Below are 17,013 nucleotides of genomic sequence, written 5' to 3'. Positions count from 1 at the left end.
ACTCATCTGCTAGCGATGGAAAAATATGCACAAAACAATCCACTTTTAAATTGTAATTTATCATCAGATGGACAGATTATTTCTCAAATTCTCAGGGGATGCAGAGCTTATCCTAGGGGAGGCACTGCCTCACCCAGCCTCCCCCTAGACACGCCCCTGCATTTGAAAATATAAATATGTAACTTAGCAATGATTTGATTGTGTGTAATTTAAGTATAAGAAATTAAATTTCTTCTTTTACATTTTAATGGCTGTTGGCAAACTAACAAAATGTGTATTTCCACAACCTGATCTGGAGTGTGAAGCCTTGCAATTGGAAGGAAAACATAATAATTATAAATACTGGACTCAATGAAGAGATAAGAGTTCAGAGCAGCATGTCCAAAACACAACCAAGATATTATTGTATCCTCTTTCCTTCCACTGTAATTCCTCCTCTCAACAACATGCTTTTGAATATTATAAAGATAACAGCCTTTTAACTCCCAATCCCAAATCTCCTCTCATTTTACATCATAGACACTCTAATCAGTTCTTTCATTTCTGTTTTACTCAATGAAATGTATATATTTATGTTTGAGTATCTCAAGGCCTGCTTTGTCAAATAATCTACCTCTTCATTTCCCTCCACCACTTTATGCGCTGGCACTCATAAGAAAGAAATTATTAATCCTTGTTGTTCAATTCTAAACATACTTTGAAGAATTTCATAAAATACATCTTCCATTGATGCAGATTTGCCACTTAATCGACTAGTCAGTGCTGAGTAAGAATCAGAACAAATCACTGTGATTATTGGCTGTATTTATCCACCTTTACAAATGCCTTAGCTAATAGACCTATCTCGGCTTTATCCTTATTGCTGGTATATCTCCATTCATAAGCACCAGTAATCTACTAGAATTCTGAATCCTTCCCATCTTTCTTATCATGCCCCATATCTTACTCATTTCTATATTTTCACCAATACTGTCACAACATTTCCGCTATTTCCCTATTGCATTCTTCACAAGGATTGCTACACAGCAATCCTCTGACTGCCATGGCACATTATTTCTTTTTATCAATGACTTTAATTGCTGTACAACATAGTATTTCACTTATCTTGTTATTGAGCTATATGTCATTATGCAATGATCCATCTTTATTATCTTTATCTCAAATAGGCTATGTCTTAAAATATTTCCCAATTGGCAGATTTTTAATTTCCATCTATGAATTCTTCCCCCTATATCTTACACTATATTTAGCCCTAGTTGCACCATATGGGAAAAAAATTATCAATACCATTTTACATTCTCCTTATACCTCCCAAATACATTTTCTAGCCAGATTTTCTTATGTAATCTTTAAATCAATTGCAGAATAATGTCCACAAGCTACATCCATTCTTTTCTTGAATAATTGTCCCTATAATCATTCAGGCACACTAGTCCACTCCATTGTACCATTTCTCCTACTATACTACCATTTTAATCAGTTTTCACACTTCTTCATAATGAATTATGTGTGTTAAAATCACCACACCTTACCACTCCATAACCCCTAATTTCTCCAACACTTTCTAGTACTTCTCTACTTAATTACGTGGGTTATAATAATACAGTTTCCTGACACTCTTTGTTTCTGTCCAGATATACTACTACGGCCTTAAGATCTATTATTACCCTGAAACAAACCTCTTGCTTGACGAAAAATTGCCGCCCCCTCCTCCATTTCCAGAACTTCTATCCCCACGCACAACTTAATAGCCTTGTAAATAAAAAACTGGGTAGTGGTTTAAGCCATGTTTTTTAAATACACACTATGTTCAACTATCCAATTTTCCCTTAGTACCTCCATTCTTCTATAAAGGGGGCCTCCAAGATTAGCAAAGCAATGCATAACATGGCAGTCCCACTGACATTCTATGGGCGGTACACTGGAGAGGAGACAAGAAGCCATTTTTTTTATGGATGTTTATGGAGTAGATTCTTCAGTGTGCTGACTAAACTGCCTTTGTGAGGAAACAGCTCACCACTTAATGAATAGACCGCCTGGCCGCTAATCTTCAACATGAATGAACCATGTAAACTCCTTACAAATATAAAATTGCTGTTTTATAAGAGAAGACACAGAAAATTTTGCAACAGGTAGATGTTAGTTTAAGGCTCTCCCAATTAATTTACATTGTCGTAACAATCTAACTGCCTGTTACACTAAATGCGGAAGTTTTCTCGAAATAGATCTCTGCTACTTCCTTCCACCAAGTCTCCAGTCAAAGTGTTGCCTTCTCTTATCACAAACAGCAGAATCCTCTTTTCTTTCTTTCTCTCTTTTTCTTTTTTTTTAATTGAAAAGCAATTATTAAAATATACATGTTCAATAATACAAGCAAAAGACTACTGCTTGAACAGTGTCAGAACATTCACTGAGTTACATAGGTAAAAGAGAATTATAAATATATATATATATATATATATATATATATATATATATATATATATATATATATATATATATATATATATATATACACACATACATACATACATACATACATACATACATACACACTGGCAGCCAGAAGTTTGGAATAATGTACAGATTTTTTTCTTATGGAAAGAAATTGGTACTTTAATTCACCAAAGTGGCATTCAGCTGATCACAGTGTATAGTCAGGACATTAATAACGTGAAAAATGTCTATTACAATTTGGGAAAAAAATTCAGAACTTCTTAAAATGCTTCAAAGAGTTCTCATCAAAAATCCTCCATGTTCAGCAATGACAGCTTTGCAGATCCTTGGCATTCTAGCTGTCAGTTTGTCCAGATACTCAGGTGACATTTCACCCCACGCTTCCTGTAACACTTGCCATAGATGTCTTGTCGGGCACTTCTCACACACCTTACAGTCTAGCTGATCCCACAAAAGCTCAATGGGGTCCATAACACCCTTTTCCAATTATCTGTTGTCCAATGTCTGTTTCTTTGCCCACTCTAACCTTTTCTTTTTGTTTTTCAGTTTCAAAAGTGTATTGTTCTATGCAATTTTTCCCATAAGGCCTGCACCCTTGAGTTTTCTCCTTACTGTTGTACATGAAACTGGTGTTGAGTGGGTAGAATTAAATGAAGCTTTAAGCTGTGGACATGTGAGGAGTCTATTTCCCAGTTGTCCTTTGTCTTTGAAGACTGTAGTGTAGTTTTCCTAATATTGACCTTAAGACATGCCAGTCTATGCATTCTGTGGCAACTCAAAAACAAACACAAAGTCAATGTTAAGCTTAATTTAATTAACCAAATAACTTGATGAGCAAATAGCATGATTACTCAAGGATAAACTGTTGGAGTAATGGCTGCTGGAAATGAGGCCTTTTTAGATTTGATCAAAATGATTTTTGTCTTTTTTTTTTAAATAATTATGGTGCTGTTTTTTACATCAATAATGTCCTGACTATACTTTATGATCAGTTGAATGCCACTTTGGTGAATAAAAGTTCCAATACAATTTCTTTCCATAAGAGCAAAATCTGTACATTATTTCAAACTTTTGGCCACCAGTATATGTGTGTGTGTGTGTGTGTGTGTGTGTGTGTGTGTGTGTGTATTTATCACTTTGTGGGGATATATATATATATATATCTCATAATATGTATTAAATAGTCAACTTCTAAGTATTTTTTAGGAATTTCTGTTTTTGCATATAAAATGTTGCTACAAGAATGAAAATAGACTTGTTTTTGTTTTCATATTAACAGATAATATCTTTAAGATTACAATTATAACTCAACTTAAATTGGAGATATTGTAATTATTCAATTCAATTAAATTCGTCATTTCACACAACACAATAACACACACACACACACACACACACACACACACGCACACACACAAACAAGTGGTCGAGGCTTTCACTCTTGTCTTCAAAAAAGTTGCATGTATCACTCACGTCACAGTACTTAGAGAGTAGTGCATTACACAGGTAATTTCTGTGCAAACTTTTAAAATGAACTTCTTTGATTTTATTAGACATCCAATACTTTTGGTAACATTAATGTTTTCCTTTAATGTCTATTGTCAATAAGATCATTCCAGTAAAATGTTCCTCTTTCAGGAGTGTAATAAATGGCGAGTAGATGTATTATTACATGAATTATTGAACAAAGATACTCCTTATAAAGAAAGTTGGGGCAAATATTTATGACGTATCTCGTAATCTAAAGGAGCAACATTGGCATCAAGCATTTAAAACGAGTACTGCAGTCCAAATTCAAAATTTGTATATCTAAATGTATATATTCAAATTCAAAATATTAGGGTGAGTTGTCTACCCACCCCCTCCTCCCCAGACTCTAAGCTCACGTGGGTTGCGAGGTTGAGGACACGCAACAGGAACGAGCAAACTGACAATGGCAAGCGATGAGCCTTGCACTGTAAGTTTATCAGCTAAAGTATATGTTAGCAATATTTTTATTGTTTGCAAATTATAAACCAGCTCATGTGGATTTTTTATAACTCTGTCAATGTTAACTAGATGTATTGCTGGCTTCCATGGGATGTTGAAATACTATTGGGAAATGGGCAGTAGGTGGGATCACACAGGTCAAAATGCAAACAGAAACTCTGGCCTGGAAGGGACATTTCAAAGTAGAATATAGTGGCTGTGGCATTGCTATTGGAGAAGCCAGTGTGTCATTTACATTTATGCATTTGGCAGACGCTTTTATCCAAAGTGACTTACAGAACCGTTCTTACAGGGACAATCCCCCCAGAGCAACCTGGAGTTAAGTGCCTTGCTCAAGGACACAGTGGTGGTGGCTGTGGGGCTTGAACCAACAACCTTCCGATAACCAGTTTACCAGTACTGTGGTTTAGACCACTACACCACCACCACTCAGTTTATGTTTCCTAAATCTTTAGAACAGTAAATATATTACAAATTGCTCCTTTAAAAAGTTTTTCATCAGATGAATTACATCCAACGGAATGGCTGACATAACAGTGTTAAACTCTTTAAAGGGAATAAGGTGTTGATAAACAGTCATAAACTCTTCTTAAGATAAAATAATATCAAACACTTTTACTTTTGTTTACTATCAAACACTTCTGCCACAAATGTTATATCTTTACTAAACCATTTATGCAAAAATAGATTTGTTTTTAATCGTGGCATCACTGTTGTTCAATAGTATATGATAGTTTTATTGGGGGAGAAGTTGTGATTGTAAGTTAACCCTAACCCATGCTAACAATGCTTGCTGATGAGACTTAAATTTAATGAAGCTTTGTTTACATTTTTAATTTTTTTTTCTTAATTTAAAAGGTAATTTACCTGACTAATAACAGCATCCTCACGTCATGCGCGTACGTGTGTTGTGACGTTGTGGTGACGTCGCGCAGGGGGAAATTGTTTTTTTTTTTTTGCTTGTATTTTGTAGCTTTGGATCAGTAGCCGGTGATACCAGGGTCTCTGGTCCCGGAGTAAAGACTCATAATGTACCAATGATCATGTATGGATCCCTCATGTAGTTAAGGCTGTTGTCGATTAAGGAATGGAGGTGGTGGACAGTCCTCTTAACCTCGTAAGTGTTTGTTTATGAGCCACATTAGCATGCTAGCTGCGGTTAGCTTAGCCGCATACCAGCTCTGATCAGAATAAAAATAAAGATGTGATGACATCCACCTATCTAGAAACACGTCCATCTATTTACTGAGTTTCGTGGTAATTTAATCGAGCTGTGAATGCTTTATGTTAGTAGTGTTTTCTTTTCTATGAGTGCGCTTCCACAAGCTTGTGTTGGTCACATTTAAACACATTCACTCACTCTGAGTGAATATACTAACATGTGATTTTAAATGTGTGATTAATTATCTAACTATGGTGGAAGATGTTAAGTCTTGTGAAATTGTCAGTTTTATGAAATGATGTTGCTGAGGCTGTTTAGGAGATAATTCTGAAGACTGCGGTAAAGATGTTCTTCTTATATTGGGCATTTGTTTGACATTCGCTGAGCAAATTAAGGGAATGTTGCAAAATTGCATAACATAAAAAAAATGCCAGATTTAAAAATAAGCATAGCATCTTACAAATAGAATGCAATGGTCTGAATGAAGTGGAATAACATGAATAAATAAATTAAATCTGTGAATTGGTTATTCACTAGGATCTGTAACATTGTTATTACATTGATTTCTAAAATTTTCTTTAACTCATAGAAACAGGTGTTGTTATAGCACCCGCAATGCATTCACAAACACCTGCAACACATCTCATGGCTCCTACACACTACACAACTTTCAAAGATGTCGGATCGTGGTACCGTTCATATTACACAACTGTCTGTCTTGTCACTTAAGTCGTAGCATTTTTAAATTACATGATGAATCCGCGACAGAGGTGAACACATTACAAAACATTTCACTATTGACGATTCCACGACGATTCTGCCTGAACTCCAAATGACGTTTAGAAAAAAGTAATTGATACGAGATACGAAAACAAATGCCTGATCATATGTTATGCATTTCAGAATATGATGTGTATGTTTTTAATTGCCCCAAGGCATCATATATTTTATTGGTTACAATATATAAAACTACCTCCAAATGTAAAATCGAACTATTTGCTTACCTGACTGTCCAGGAGAATTGTCAGTTTCTCTCCCAACTCTTCTCTTTCTCCACCCGGTTGTGGTACAGTTCAGATGAAACATCAAATAGGCACTGGTGCTCCTGCCAATGGTCCACAAATGTTTCCTCCATTTCTCGGTCCAATGAGACTTTCTTGATACTGCAGCCATGCTAGTTGAAGTTTGGTTGCAGGTACATCAGGACTCCTCCCACTGAAACTTCCCGTGCCCCGTTTCTTGCTCTATCATTGGCTGAAGTCAGTCAAAACATATTTCACTTTGCACAGTTTGGAATCGCAGATGGGTCCACATATTTAAAATTCTAGATATCTCGCTGACAACGGTGATGCATCGGCGCTTCTCTCAAATCGCATCTTTGATAGTTCATACATTGCAATCGTTGCTCATGGGAGCGAGCTCCGATTTGCCCATGATTTCAGGCTTTTGTCAGCGATCGATTTTGTCGGTGAGCTAAAATCGGGTTTAAAATCGTGTAGTGTAAACTCGGCATTACACGGCTTGGATTTATTTAATATTTTATAGTTTGGTGGGGGTTTTAAAAAAAATAAAAATTTGAATTTTAGATTTTTTCTAATCTGTTGCTTTCTGGTCATGGGACCTGATTATGTCACACCACCTGTTATATATTTAAAAACACCTGACACACATCTTACATGACTTGATGATTTTGGTGCAACCAGTACAACCACTTCCCTGTCCTCTCGAATTTTGCAGATGACAGAATGGAGGGGGCATACCAAAACAAATGCATGCTTGCTTTTTGCGGGCCATTTGTGAGCGATGGCATACACCCCTGGTGAGGCTTGGGATATGGAATACCAGAGGGTACAGTGGGTTGTCTCTGCGGTCCACTACCGCTTTGTGGAATATGTCTCAAATCCTCAGGACCATCTGAGAATGAAGCCTCCATTTCCCGGGCATATCTCCCTGGCGGTACATGGGATGTTTGTCACACATAAGGAAAGGAGATGGCGCTCGCTCCAAAGGAGGAGGCGCGGTGTCAGGCTCAACATTGGCAGAGATTGTATTCTACCCTGGAAATTTATGTATTATGTATATTAATGTCATGTTGTCCAATCGAACAACATGAAAGAAGCAGCCCCTCCAACCTGAGCGTGTGCAGAGTAGGGCCTGTGCCACATCTTTGTGAACTCCGCGTGGACCTCTGGGAACCTCCTACTCTTTGAGACATAGTCTTTTGATGGCGTCCGGACTGTAGGAATCATGGTCTTTAGCCATGCAGAAAAGCATGATCAGAACAGAGGGTGAAGGCCCACCCCAGCAGGTAGTAGCAGAGAGTAAGAACAGCCCACTTAATTGCAAGACATTCCATCTCGATGGTACTATACTTTGTCTTCGTGAAGGAGAACTTGCGACTAATAAATGGCCGTTCCTCCCCTCCCACCTTCTGCGGGAGCACCGTGCCCAGCCCCTTGTCAGATGCATCAGTCTGCAAAATAAAGGGGAGAGTGAAGTCGGGTGCATGTAAAAGCGGCCCCCCACACTATGTGGACTTTACCTTAAGGGGAAAGCCTGTTGGCATGACACTGTCCACTGGACCAGATCTGGAGCCCCCTTTTTAGTATGGTCAGTCAGAGGGCTGGTGACATCAAAATAGCAAGGCACAAACCTCCGGTAGTAGACAGCCAGCCAGCCTCAAAAACTGCTTTACCTCCTTTTTGGTCTGGGGCGCCGGGCAGGCTGTGATTGCTGTGTTTTTTTTTTTGCCTGTGAACGCACCTGCCTGTGACCTAAGTGAAACCCCAGATACCTAACTTCCACCCGCTCAATTGTGCACTTCTTCGGGTTGGACGTGTGTCTTTCCTGTGTCAGCACAATCAGGACAGCCCTCAGATGTTGCATATGCCATTTATGTTCGCATATATCATTACTATAAATGATAATATCGTCCAGATATGCGACGGCATATGCCGTGTGCGGTCTGAGGATATTGTCAATGAGGCACTTAAATGTGGCGGGGCCCTGAACAAACCAAATTGAAGCATCACAAATTGGTGTCATCCAAACAGTGTGGAAAAAAGCAGTCTTTTCTCTGGATATTGGAGTTAAAGGTATCTGCCAATAAACCTTTAAGTCCAGTGTTTAGTCAAATTGAGCTGCGCCAAACCAATTGAGTAACTCGTCAATTTGTGGCATTGGATAAGTGTCATATTTGGACACTTATCCAAAACTTGTCCAAATTTGACACTTATCCAATGCCACGAATTGACAAGTTACTTGATCGGTTAGGCTCTCCAGAACTACCATCGCCTAGGCTACAGGCACCGCCTCCCTCCATGATTTGAGGAGGTTTATGTGGTAGATTTGATGTGCCCCTCTCCTATCCGTTCGCTTATCATCATAATCGAGATCTCGTCGATTTAATACCTAATAATTTGTACAGTTCGAGTAGTGTACATGACATGAACGTTATGCCTTGATCAGAGAGGATTTTCTTTGGTATCCCCACCCGGGAGATAATTTGAAAGAGTGCCTCCACAACACTATGTGCTGAGATGTTGTGAAGAGTCACTGCTTCTGGATATCGTGTTGCATAGTCCACCAGAACTAATACAAAGCGATGCCCTGGTGCAGTCCACTATAATGGCCCGATGATGTCCATGCCAATTCTCTCGAAGGGGACCTCGATCAGAGGTAGAGGGCGCAATGGCGCTCTTGGGGTGGCCAATGGATTCACCAACTGGCATTCACGTCATGCTGCACACCATTTGTGTATGTTGCCTTGACTGCCTGGCCATTAAACGGTTCAAAGTTTTTTCGTGACCTAAGTGACCAGACAGTGGGTTATAGTGAGCCACCTGGTAGAGTGTTTCCCAGCTGCTCTTTGGTACCTATAGCTGCGTTATATTCTCTTTGGTCTGAATGTCCTGCATCACTCGATGCAACCGCTCTTAAATAATAGAAAAGTACGAGTATGTGAGCGCAACATCAGGCTGGAGCTGTTGACCAATAACATTTACCTGGTCAAAGGCATGCTTGAGTACAGGAATTCTCTTCTTCATCAGGACGCATAGTAGACGTCAACGGCCCTGGCATTGCCTCCCCTGCCATAGCATCACACGTCACACACCGTGACACTATTTTGCAGGACCCATGCACACACATTACCCTCAATACATTTTTAAAACCCGGCCAATTGGTCCCTAGAATTAGTGGATGGGTGAGGTGGGAATTAACCCGTATCGGTCGATCATTAAGTTCCAGGTTTAAGTTAGATATTTGAATGCCAAAAAAAAACAAAAATGTGGATTCAGACCCCTCAGTAAATACTAGCTATTTGTGCTCTGTAATGTTAATGGAATGTGAAGGTAAATGTAATTTTAATGTCATTTGTCATAGCTACAGTACCTGGCCACTTTTTCAGCCATCTTGGTTCTGGGAGAATTTTTCCCATTCGTCAGGGTTTTCATATTATACTTCATAAAAGAGTTCAAAGACATGAACTAAACCAACCAGTTTTCATCATTACAAACTTTATTTGAAGCAAAAAAGTGTTTGAAAATTGGACAAAAAGACAAAAGTACACGATTGTGTACTTTCATCTTTCATGAAACCATTGCAAATTACGTAATCAAATTAAAAAACATGAAAAAATATCCATCTATTAATAAAAGTTGTTGATTATAAGTATAGAATCAATATTTACATTTATTTCAAAATATTACTAAATTTATAAATAAGTAGTTTGAGAGTGTATGGAGGCGTCATTCCAATTGCATCATACATGAGTTTGCATTTGCTGCAGTGATAGTTTTTCATGCTTTGGCCATGATTGATTGGTGAAGCGTTTCATCTCAGGATCATAGGTCATTTTGTTTTTCACCAGGAAATCCACTCTTAAACAATTTCATAAAAATGAAGTCAAAATAGTGCATATACGTACCATCAACCACCATCAACAACCTTAGTGCTCAAGGGAGGCCTGTCTTTAAAGGTTGATATGTTATTGATAAAAATTATTTTACCTATGAAAAAAGTTAATAGAATTACTTCCACAACCCGATTGTTGCACTCTATTTAACTTCGACATCAGAATTTCTTATCACATCAGTTTTGTTGTAGAGTTGCAATCACAGTTACACAATAACTGAAAACATTCTAGAAGAAGATAATTGATTATCTTTAGTGTCAGTAGTTTGATTTTACACATTTAAAAGTGGACGCTTTAGTAATATAATTGGTTATATCCTTCCTCTCTCTCCTAGGCCCATCAACAGTGCAGGAAAGCAGACCGCTTGCTGGCCGCAGGGAAATTTGAAGATGCCATCTCCTGCCACAGAAAAGCTACAGGTTTGTCCATGTTTTATTTCCACTTTTTCTATTTTATCTCATCCTTCCTGTTAGGTAACTATTTTGGGCTACTTTGCGAAGTTAACTCAATAGTTCTTCAGACACATATATGCATGACTCAAATTTATGACTAGACAGCATTATTAAAAGAATAGTTTGCACAGATATTACAATTCTTTATTTACAAACCCAAATTACTTTATTTTTTTTGTCCATGAAACACAAAATGAGATATTTATCTGTGTGTTCACACTGCTCTTTTCCATATAATCAAAGTAAATGGGGAGTGATGCTATCGAGCTGCAGTGGAGAAGAAGATTATCAGTAAATAATGGCTTACATTTTTGTATTTTCTTGGACTATAGAGCACAAGTTGAATGGACTATTTTGTTTATGCTTTTTTGCTGCTTTTTCTTTGGCATTTTTGGAGCTGGACCGCATCCTCCCCTTTCACTTTGACTGTATGGAAAGAGCTGCCAGGACATACTGCTAAATAGCTTGTTTTGTTTTCTATGGAAGAAAGAAAATCATATGGGTTTAGAACAACGTGAGGAATAAATGATGACAGGTTTTTCCCTATTCATCACTTGAATAGTGGTTTTTCATTGAAAAACCTGGTTTAGTGCAGGGCTAAACTCAACCCGTGTTTGAGAAACTTGTGCCAGAAGAGGATGCATAAACAACCTGTGCTTTCTTCATGTAACAGAACTTCTCAAGGAGGCCATGACGCTCACAGAGTGTGAACAGGTATGTTTATATGTTCCCTCTTATTGGTCTGGATGTTTTTTTTTACCATGAAAAGACACTAGTGTTGTTCTGTTTTGCTAAAATGAAGCTGCTGGATTTCCTTGTTAGCAAAATATTAGGTATCTTAAAAATTTATGGGAGAGGTGCTCTATTACTCTCCATTGCTAAGATATTTCCTGCAATAGTAGACGATATAATGAAACTTTAAAGGTGCACTCAATAATCTTTTCTAATTCAGAAAGTTTTACACACAAAGCACTGAACAGTTTCCAAATGTCTCACAGTTGCTGCTGTGTTTGTTTCCTTAAATTTCCAACTCAACATGCCCACTCATCAAAAGCCTACAACACTAGTTGCACCTGCTAATTTTCAGTGTAAGTCCGAGACAACTGCTACATTAGCCAGTGCAACATAAACCAAAAATGACTGAGTGTGCTTTTAGTGTGTTCAGTCTGTTTATGTTGGTGTATGAAGATTTGTTTAGTCTAATTATTAGTTTCTATAAGTTCATACCTTGTTTGTTGCATAGGCTCGCTTGTCTCTGGAGCTTCAGAGGGACAGTCACGTAAAGCAGCAGAGGCTGATCGAGGAGCGATGGAAGCGAGCAAGAAGAGAGGACAAGCCCAGAACCCTCCAGCATGTACCCTCCTCAGACCTGCCCCTTCGCCGCCACCCCCATCCAGGTGCAATGGCTCTAGATATCTCCCAAGCATCTGAACGTGAGTACGACACATGGCTGTACCTCCTAAAGAACAAAGGCACCACCCCAGAGCCCTGCCCGGGCAGTAAAGCCCAGAAAGATGACAAAACTCGTCTGGAAGAGCAGCAGACCACCATTCACGACCTGCGCAAACTGGTGGACCGTCTGGTGTCCGAGAACGAGCATCTTAAACAGGAGAATGAGAATTTGCGGGCAGAGAACAGAAGGCTGAAGAAGGAGCCCTACGTCGATGCAGACTTCGTGGACAGATCAGAGCTATGGGTGCTTCCGCAGCCGGGTGAGGAGCGCAAGGCAAAGGACATTCCCATCCCCCAACTCCCCCCACTAGAGATGCCTACTCAGGAAATCCCTCTGGAAGACCTTCCCAGCCTGGAGCTTCCTGAAGACATCAAGCAAGAGCTGCAGGAGTTACTGGATGGAGAGAAGCTGTGATGGATTGTTCTCAAAACATGCACCAAAGGGAGACTTCGTACACCATAGCGTGCCAGTGAACACGCATTATACCTATTCGCCAAACTGAACGCGGCTTTTGGTGAATCAGCAAAGCGGCATAAATGACGGTTTACACAGCCGCCTTCACTTTGGGTTCAGTCCTCTTCTCAGTGGCCCCCTTTACGTACCGTAGCTATTGGATATAAATTAAAAACAAAGAAAACAACTCTTTCAAGTAATTGTGCCTTTTTGAACATTTCTTACATGTTTTTGTTATGAAGTTTGGAAAGGGAGACAAACAGACTCTGTGGGACACTATGTTATCAGTCTTTACGTACAGATAGTGTCCACATCTGACCTTTATCTGCAGGTTATTTTGCCTCTTTCAAAACCCAACTTTGAACTATAAAAATCTATTTCCCACACACACACACACAAGGGGCAGTGAACACTGTGACCTACAATCCTCACTGTGTGTGTGTGTGTGTGTGTGTGTGTGTGTGTGTGTGTGTGTGTGTGTGTGTGTGTTTTGTGCAGTACCCTGACTTGTTAATTATCACTATAGATGTTGATTTGAGGTTTGTTTTGGAAAAGTTGAAAATGCATCTTCAGTTGTCTATATCAACACCACAGGTTTTGGGCATAGAAGTAAGCCAAGAGCAATTAGTTTTGCATTCTGTTTCCATACACAGATAACCAGCTTGCAGCAGTACACACTTGTTTTGCCTTATTGCAAAAGTATAGATTAATATGAAGCCTAGGCCTGATGTCTTCACTACCAAGATTTTCACCCTGGACAATTCTTTATACAGTGGCTTTGTACAGTAGCAGCCATGAACTATAGAATAATATTTTATTATAGGATAAAGGACTTAAGTAATGAACAAACCATTTAATTAGAGATGTGTCAAAGAGAGTATAAAGTATAAGCAATAATCATGTTTAGTGCTAGTGTATCACATCACAGAAAGTTTAGTTTTTTCCTTTTATTTCCTATTATTTGCTATCTCTGCTGACTATCTTTGATGTTTTGTCCTATAAATTCTTGCTCAGCTCTGTTATTATTTATGTCGTCTCTGTTCAATGGCTGCACTTCAGCAAAATCTTAGATCCAGTGGCAACAACAGAAATGGAGGTATCCATAAGCCTTCATTCTTTTTCCACATTAGGACCTATGTGGACCTCTCGATGAACTAAAAATATGTTTTTGTTGTTTTTTCAAGCTTAATTTGTACTGTAATTAGTCATTGAATGTTTGGATCACAATGTTAATGTTTTCAGGTAACTGATTGCACAATCATACCATGTCTAACAATAAACCAGGTTCAATACTTTTACTAATCACAAGCGTACTAACGTGCTAGATGCACCTGGGAAGAGAAAGCTTTTTAATGTGACACAGAAGTCTTTTTAATTTTGGGGTTATTTTTGGGTCATGAAGAGGGAACCAAGTTTGCATTTTTTGCTTTCTTGTTTTATTATTATTATTTTATTATTATTATTTCAATGTTTAATTACTTGTTTACCACAGTAATAAGGGTGCGTCACATTTGTTTTGTTAATTTTACTTTTTTGTGTGTGACGTAAAAATCAGCAGAAATCATGTGGTGAAAGGGTTTTGTTGCATGAATGACAGTTCTAGCTGTAAGTATATTATTAAGATATTAAAAAAAGACTATGTTTAATTGTGAGTTTACTTGTTCTGACAAGCATTAAATATTTTAACAAGTGGAAGCACTAATCTGTTTAATTTGTGTCACCTGCTTGTTTTTGTAGTTTTTTTTCTTAATTCAATAGTCATAATCAGAGGTGAATTTGCCATATGTGTTGACAAATTTCAATTAATCAAATTAATTTATTTCAGTTTGCTTTCATAAGATCTTTAAGGTTGTCACACATTGTTTTTATCGTCTTTTTGCACTTAAACAATCCAAAAGTGTGACAAAATTGTTTTTAGATCTACACACAGACCCAAGCCCACCCAGAATATTAGAAATTATTGTTTGACTTAAAATATATATTTATAAAATAGTATAAAAATGCATAATTCTGATTTCTGAAAGTGTTAAAAAACATTGAATGTGCCACTTCCCGGTTGTTAAGGAAAATTTGTTTTTAAAAAAATGTTGGTGAAAACTTGGCCCATCCATTTTTATTGAGGCCCACCCAAAAGTAATTTCCTGGCTAGACTTTTTCATAGAAAAGACAATTTTGAAAAAAGTGAAATTGTGCTTGCCACTTCACCACAAACACTTTTCTTTGCAACGTTTCCAGATTCCCTTAAAAGCTCAACAACTACCTCTGGTGCTCAATCTGTGAATGACACCTGTGTTAGAAATGTGGGCAAAATTCAGGATGACAGAATCTACAAATCTCAGTGTAATAAAATGAGCAATTTCATTATGTATGAGGTGTATGAGTGCGTGCTAAATTTAATGTAGTCAGTTAAAGGTTAAAGTTCTTCTAAATGTAGAACTACCGCGAGGGACGTTTATAAAACGGTTTCTTCATATTACAATTACATTTTTTCATTAGAATATTATTTTAAGAAAATTCGGTGAGTACCATCAGTGGCGGCCTGCTAAATGCTCTTTAGATCGCATCATTTTGTTGAAAATAGACAAGATAATTCTTTCTGAAGATGAAGAAAATGTAAACACGAGAATGCATCAGTATTTCTGAACGCTTCACATAAGACGTGTAGAAGATGTTTGTATGAGATTGCCAATGACGAGCATGCTTGCAATGAATAGGCTATGATACTACATTGTGTGAGGGGGTAAAACAAAGAAAAATCATGGTAAATGTCACTTCTAAACAGGATATGTTTATTGTGTAATTTCCAATCAAGCTGTATTTTGCCAAAGTATGTAAAAAATTTGAACATATTACTTTACTGTGCGTTTAGTATATATAAAATGCTAGCAATGAAATTAGGTTTAGCAAAACAAAAGAATCTGCCATTTTAAATAAAATAAAAAATATCCACTGTTATGTATTTATTAAATAAATCAAATCAACTTTATTTGGTGTGTGAAAAGTCGTTATTTTAAAAGTCCACGGGGCAAAAGAGCCCATAGTTGAAGAAACACCCATAAATTATTTTCTAAATAATCGAGTAATCAGTACAACTCACAAGTTTTGTAAAACAAAAGTACATTATGACGCAAATACTTTGAGAGGGAAGAGAACAACCGCACTAATTCATCTTTTGACACTTGTTGTACAACTTCTGCTACATCTATATCTGCTGCTGCTGATAGTGAATTGATTCTATAGGTATGTTCAAAACTTATGTATTATTTACAGACTTTACAGAAAGGTATACTGAAGCAGAAAATGATGCTGTAATGTCTTAAAGTTGTAGTTGAGCAGTTGAAAACTTGATTTAAAATCATGCTTTAAAAATTATTTGTCTTTGTGATGATTTGTTTGTGAGCAAGCTAAAGGCGAATGTGGCAAGGAAACCCAAAACTCCACAAGATGTTATTAACAGAGGAAATTGACTCAGCTGGGGGAGTCAGTTCTCTTCTGGCTACACATCATGAATATAATGCCAATATTAGTTATCTATGTGTAATACAAGTCATGAGTAAACTGAGTAGATGTTGGTGGGCAATGTTTAAAACTGAAGGGAATTGACTGCAAGAATAATGATTAAGTGTTTTTGAAGTTCATCCAGAATTGACTGTAAGTGCACGTGTGTAGATGCGATTTCATTTTTGATTTGGCTGATGAAGGCTATAGTTGGCATTCATTTATTGTCTATGTATTTTATTTTAAGGAAGTAGTCGAGATGATGCAAGCAGAGGTCAGTGAGGTGTGCCTTGCAGTCCAGCTGGAAGCACGTGGCGGTTTCCTAAGTCCAAGGTGCAGGAAGTGGCCAGTGATGTATCCCATGTCTATTGTAGGAGTTGGCAGCAGTTCATCCTCTGTGGATTCCATTGTAATAGATTGAAGTAATGCAGACAGTGATAATTGAAGCACCCCTTACTGTCTGATTTGCACAGGCTGCAGTTAGTAGTCAAGACAGTAGTAAATACAATGAACAATATTTTTGTTAAATATTACAATTAGTTATCTGGTGAAAAATATATAGATTTTTTTCCAACCTGTCCATATTTGGCCATTGGGAGAGGCAGGCCTTTTCCTAGTCGGTCGCTAGCAGGCT

At 37.8% G+C, this 17,013-nt stretch overlaps 1 protein-coding gene across 1 annotated transcript; it reads left to right on the top strand.

The window, feature by feature from the left end:
- The first annotated feature begins 5,415 nt into the window (after positions 1–5,415).
- Positions 5,416–14,572, top strand: LOC127626596 (nuclear receptor-binding factor 2-like). Its single transcript, XM_052102498.1, has 4 exons — positions 5,416–5,563; positions 10,858–10,942; positions 11,649–11,689; positions 12,219–14,572. Exons 1-4 carry the CDS (start codon positions 5,534–5,536, stop codon positions 12,840–12,842), a joined length of 780 nt encoding a protein of 259 aa, XP_051958458.1. The 5' UTR covers positions 5,416–5,533; the 3' UTR covers positions 12,843–14,572.
- The last annotated feature ends 2,441 nt before the right edge of the window (positions 14,573–17,013 follow it).

The sequence above is a fragment of the Xyrauchen texanus genome, chromosome 33, assembly GCF_025860055.1.
Source record: "Xyrauchen texanus isolate HMW12.3.18 chromosome 33, RBS_HiC_50CHRs, whole genome shotgun sequence".
NCBI lineage: Eukaryota > Metazoa > Chordata > Actinopteri > Cypriniformes > Catostomidae > Xyrauchen > Xyrauchen texanus.
The sequence above is the reverse complement of the archived record's forward strand: the minus strand, read 5'-3'. Positions and strand labels throughout refer to the sequence as shown.

What these genes read in the sequence shown, in the direction of transcription:
- LOC127626596 (XM_052102498.1), top strand. Translation starts at nt 5,534, where the DNA reads ATGGAGGTGGTGGACAGTCCTCTTAACCTC. An exon ending in CTGCCACAGAAAAGCTACAG is followed by an intron (nt 10,943 to 11,648) that starts GTTTGTCCATGT and finishes TTCATGTAACAG; the next exon opens with AACTTCTCAAGGAGGCCATG. An exon ending in CGCTCACAGAGTGTGAACAG is followed by an intron (nt 11,690 to 12,218) that starts GTATGTTTATAT and finishes TTTGTTGCATAG; the next exon opens with GCTCGCTTGTCTCTGGAGCT.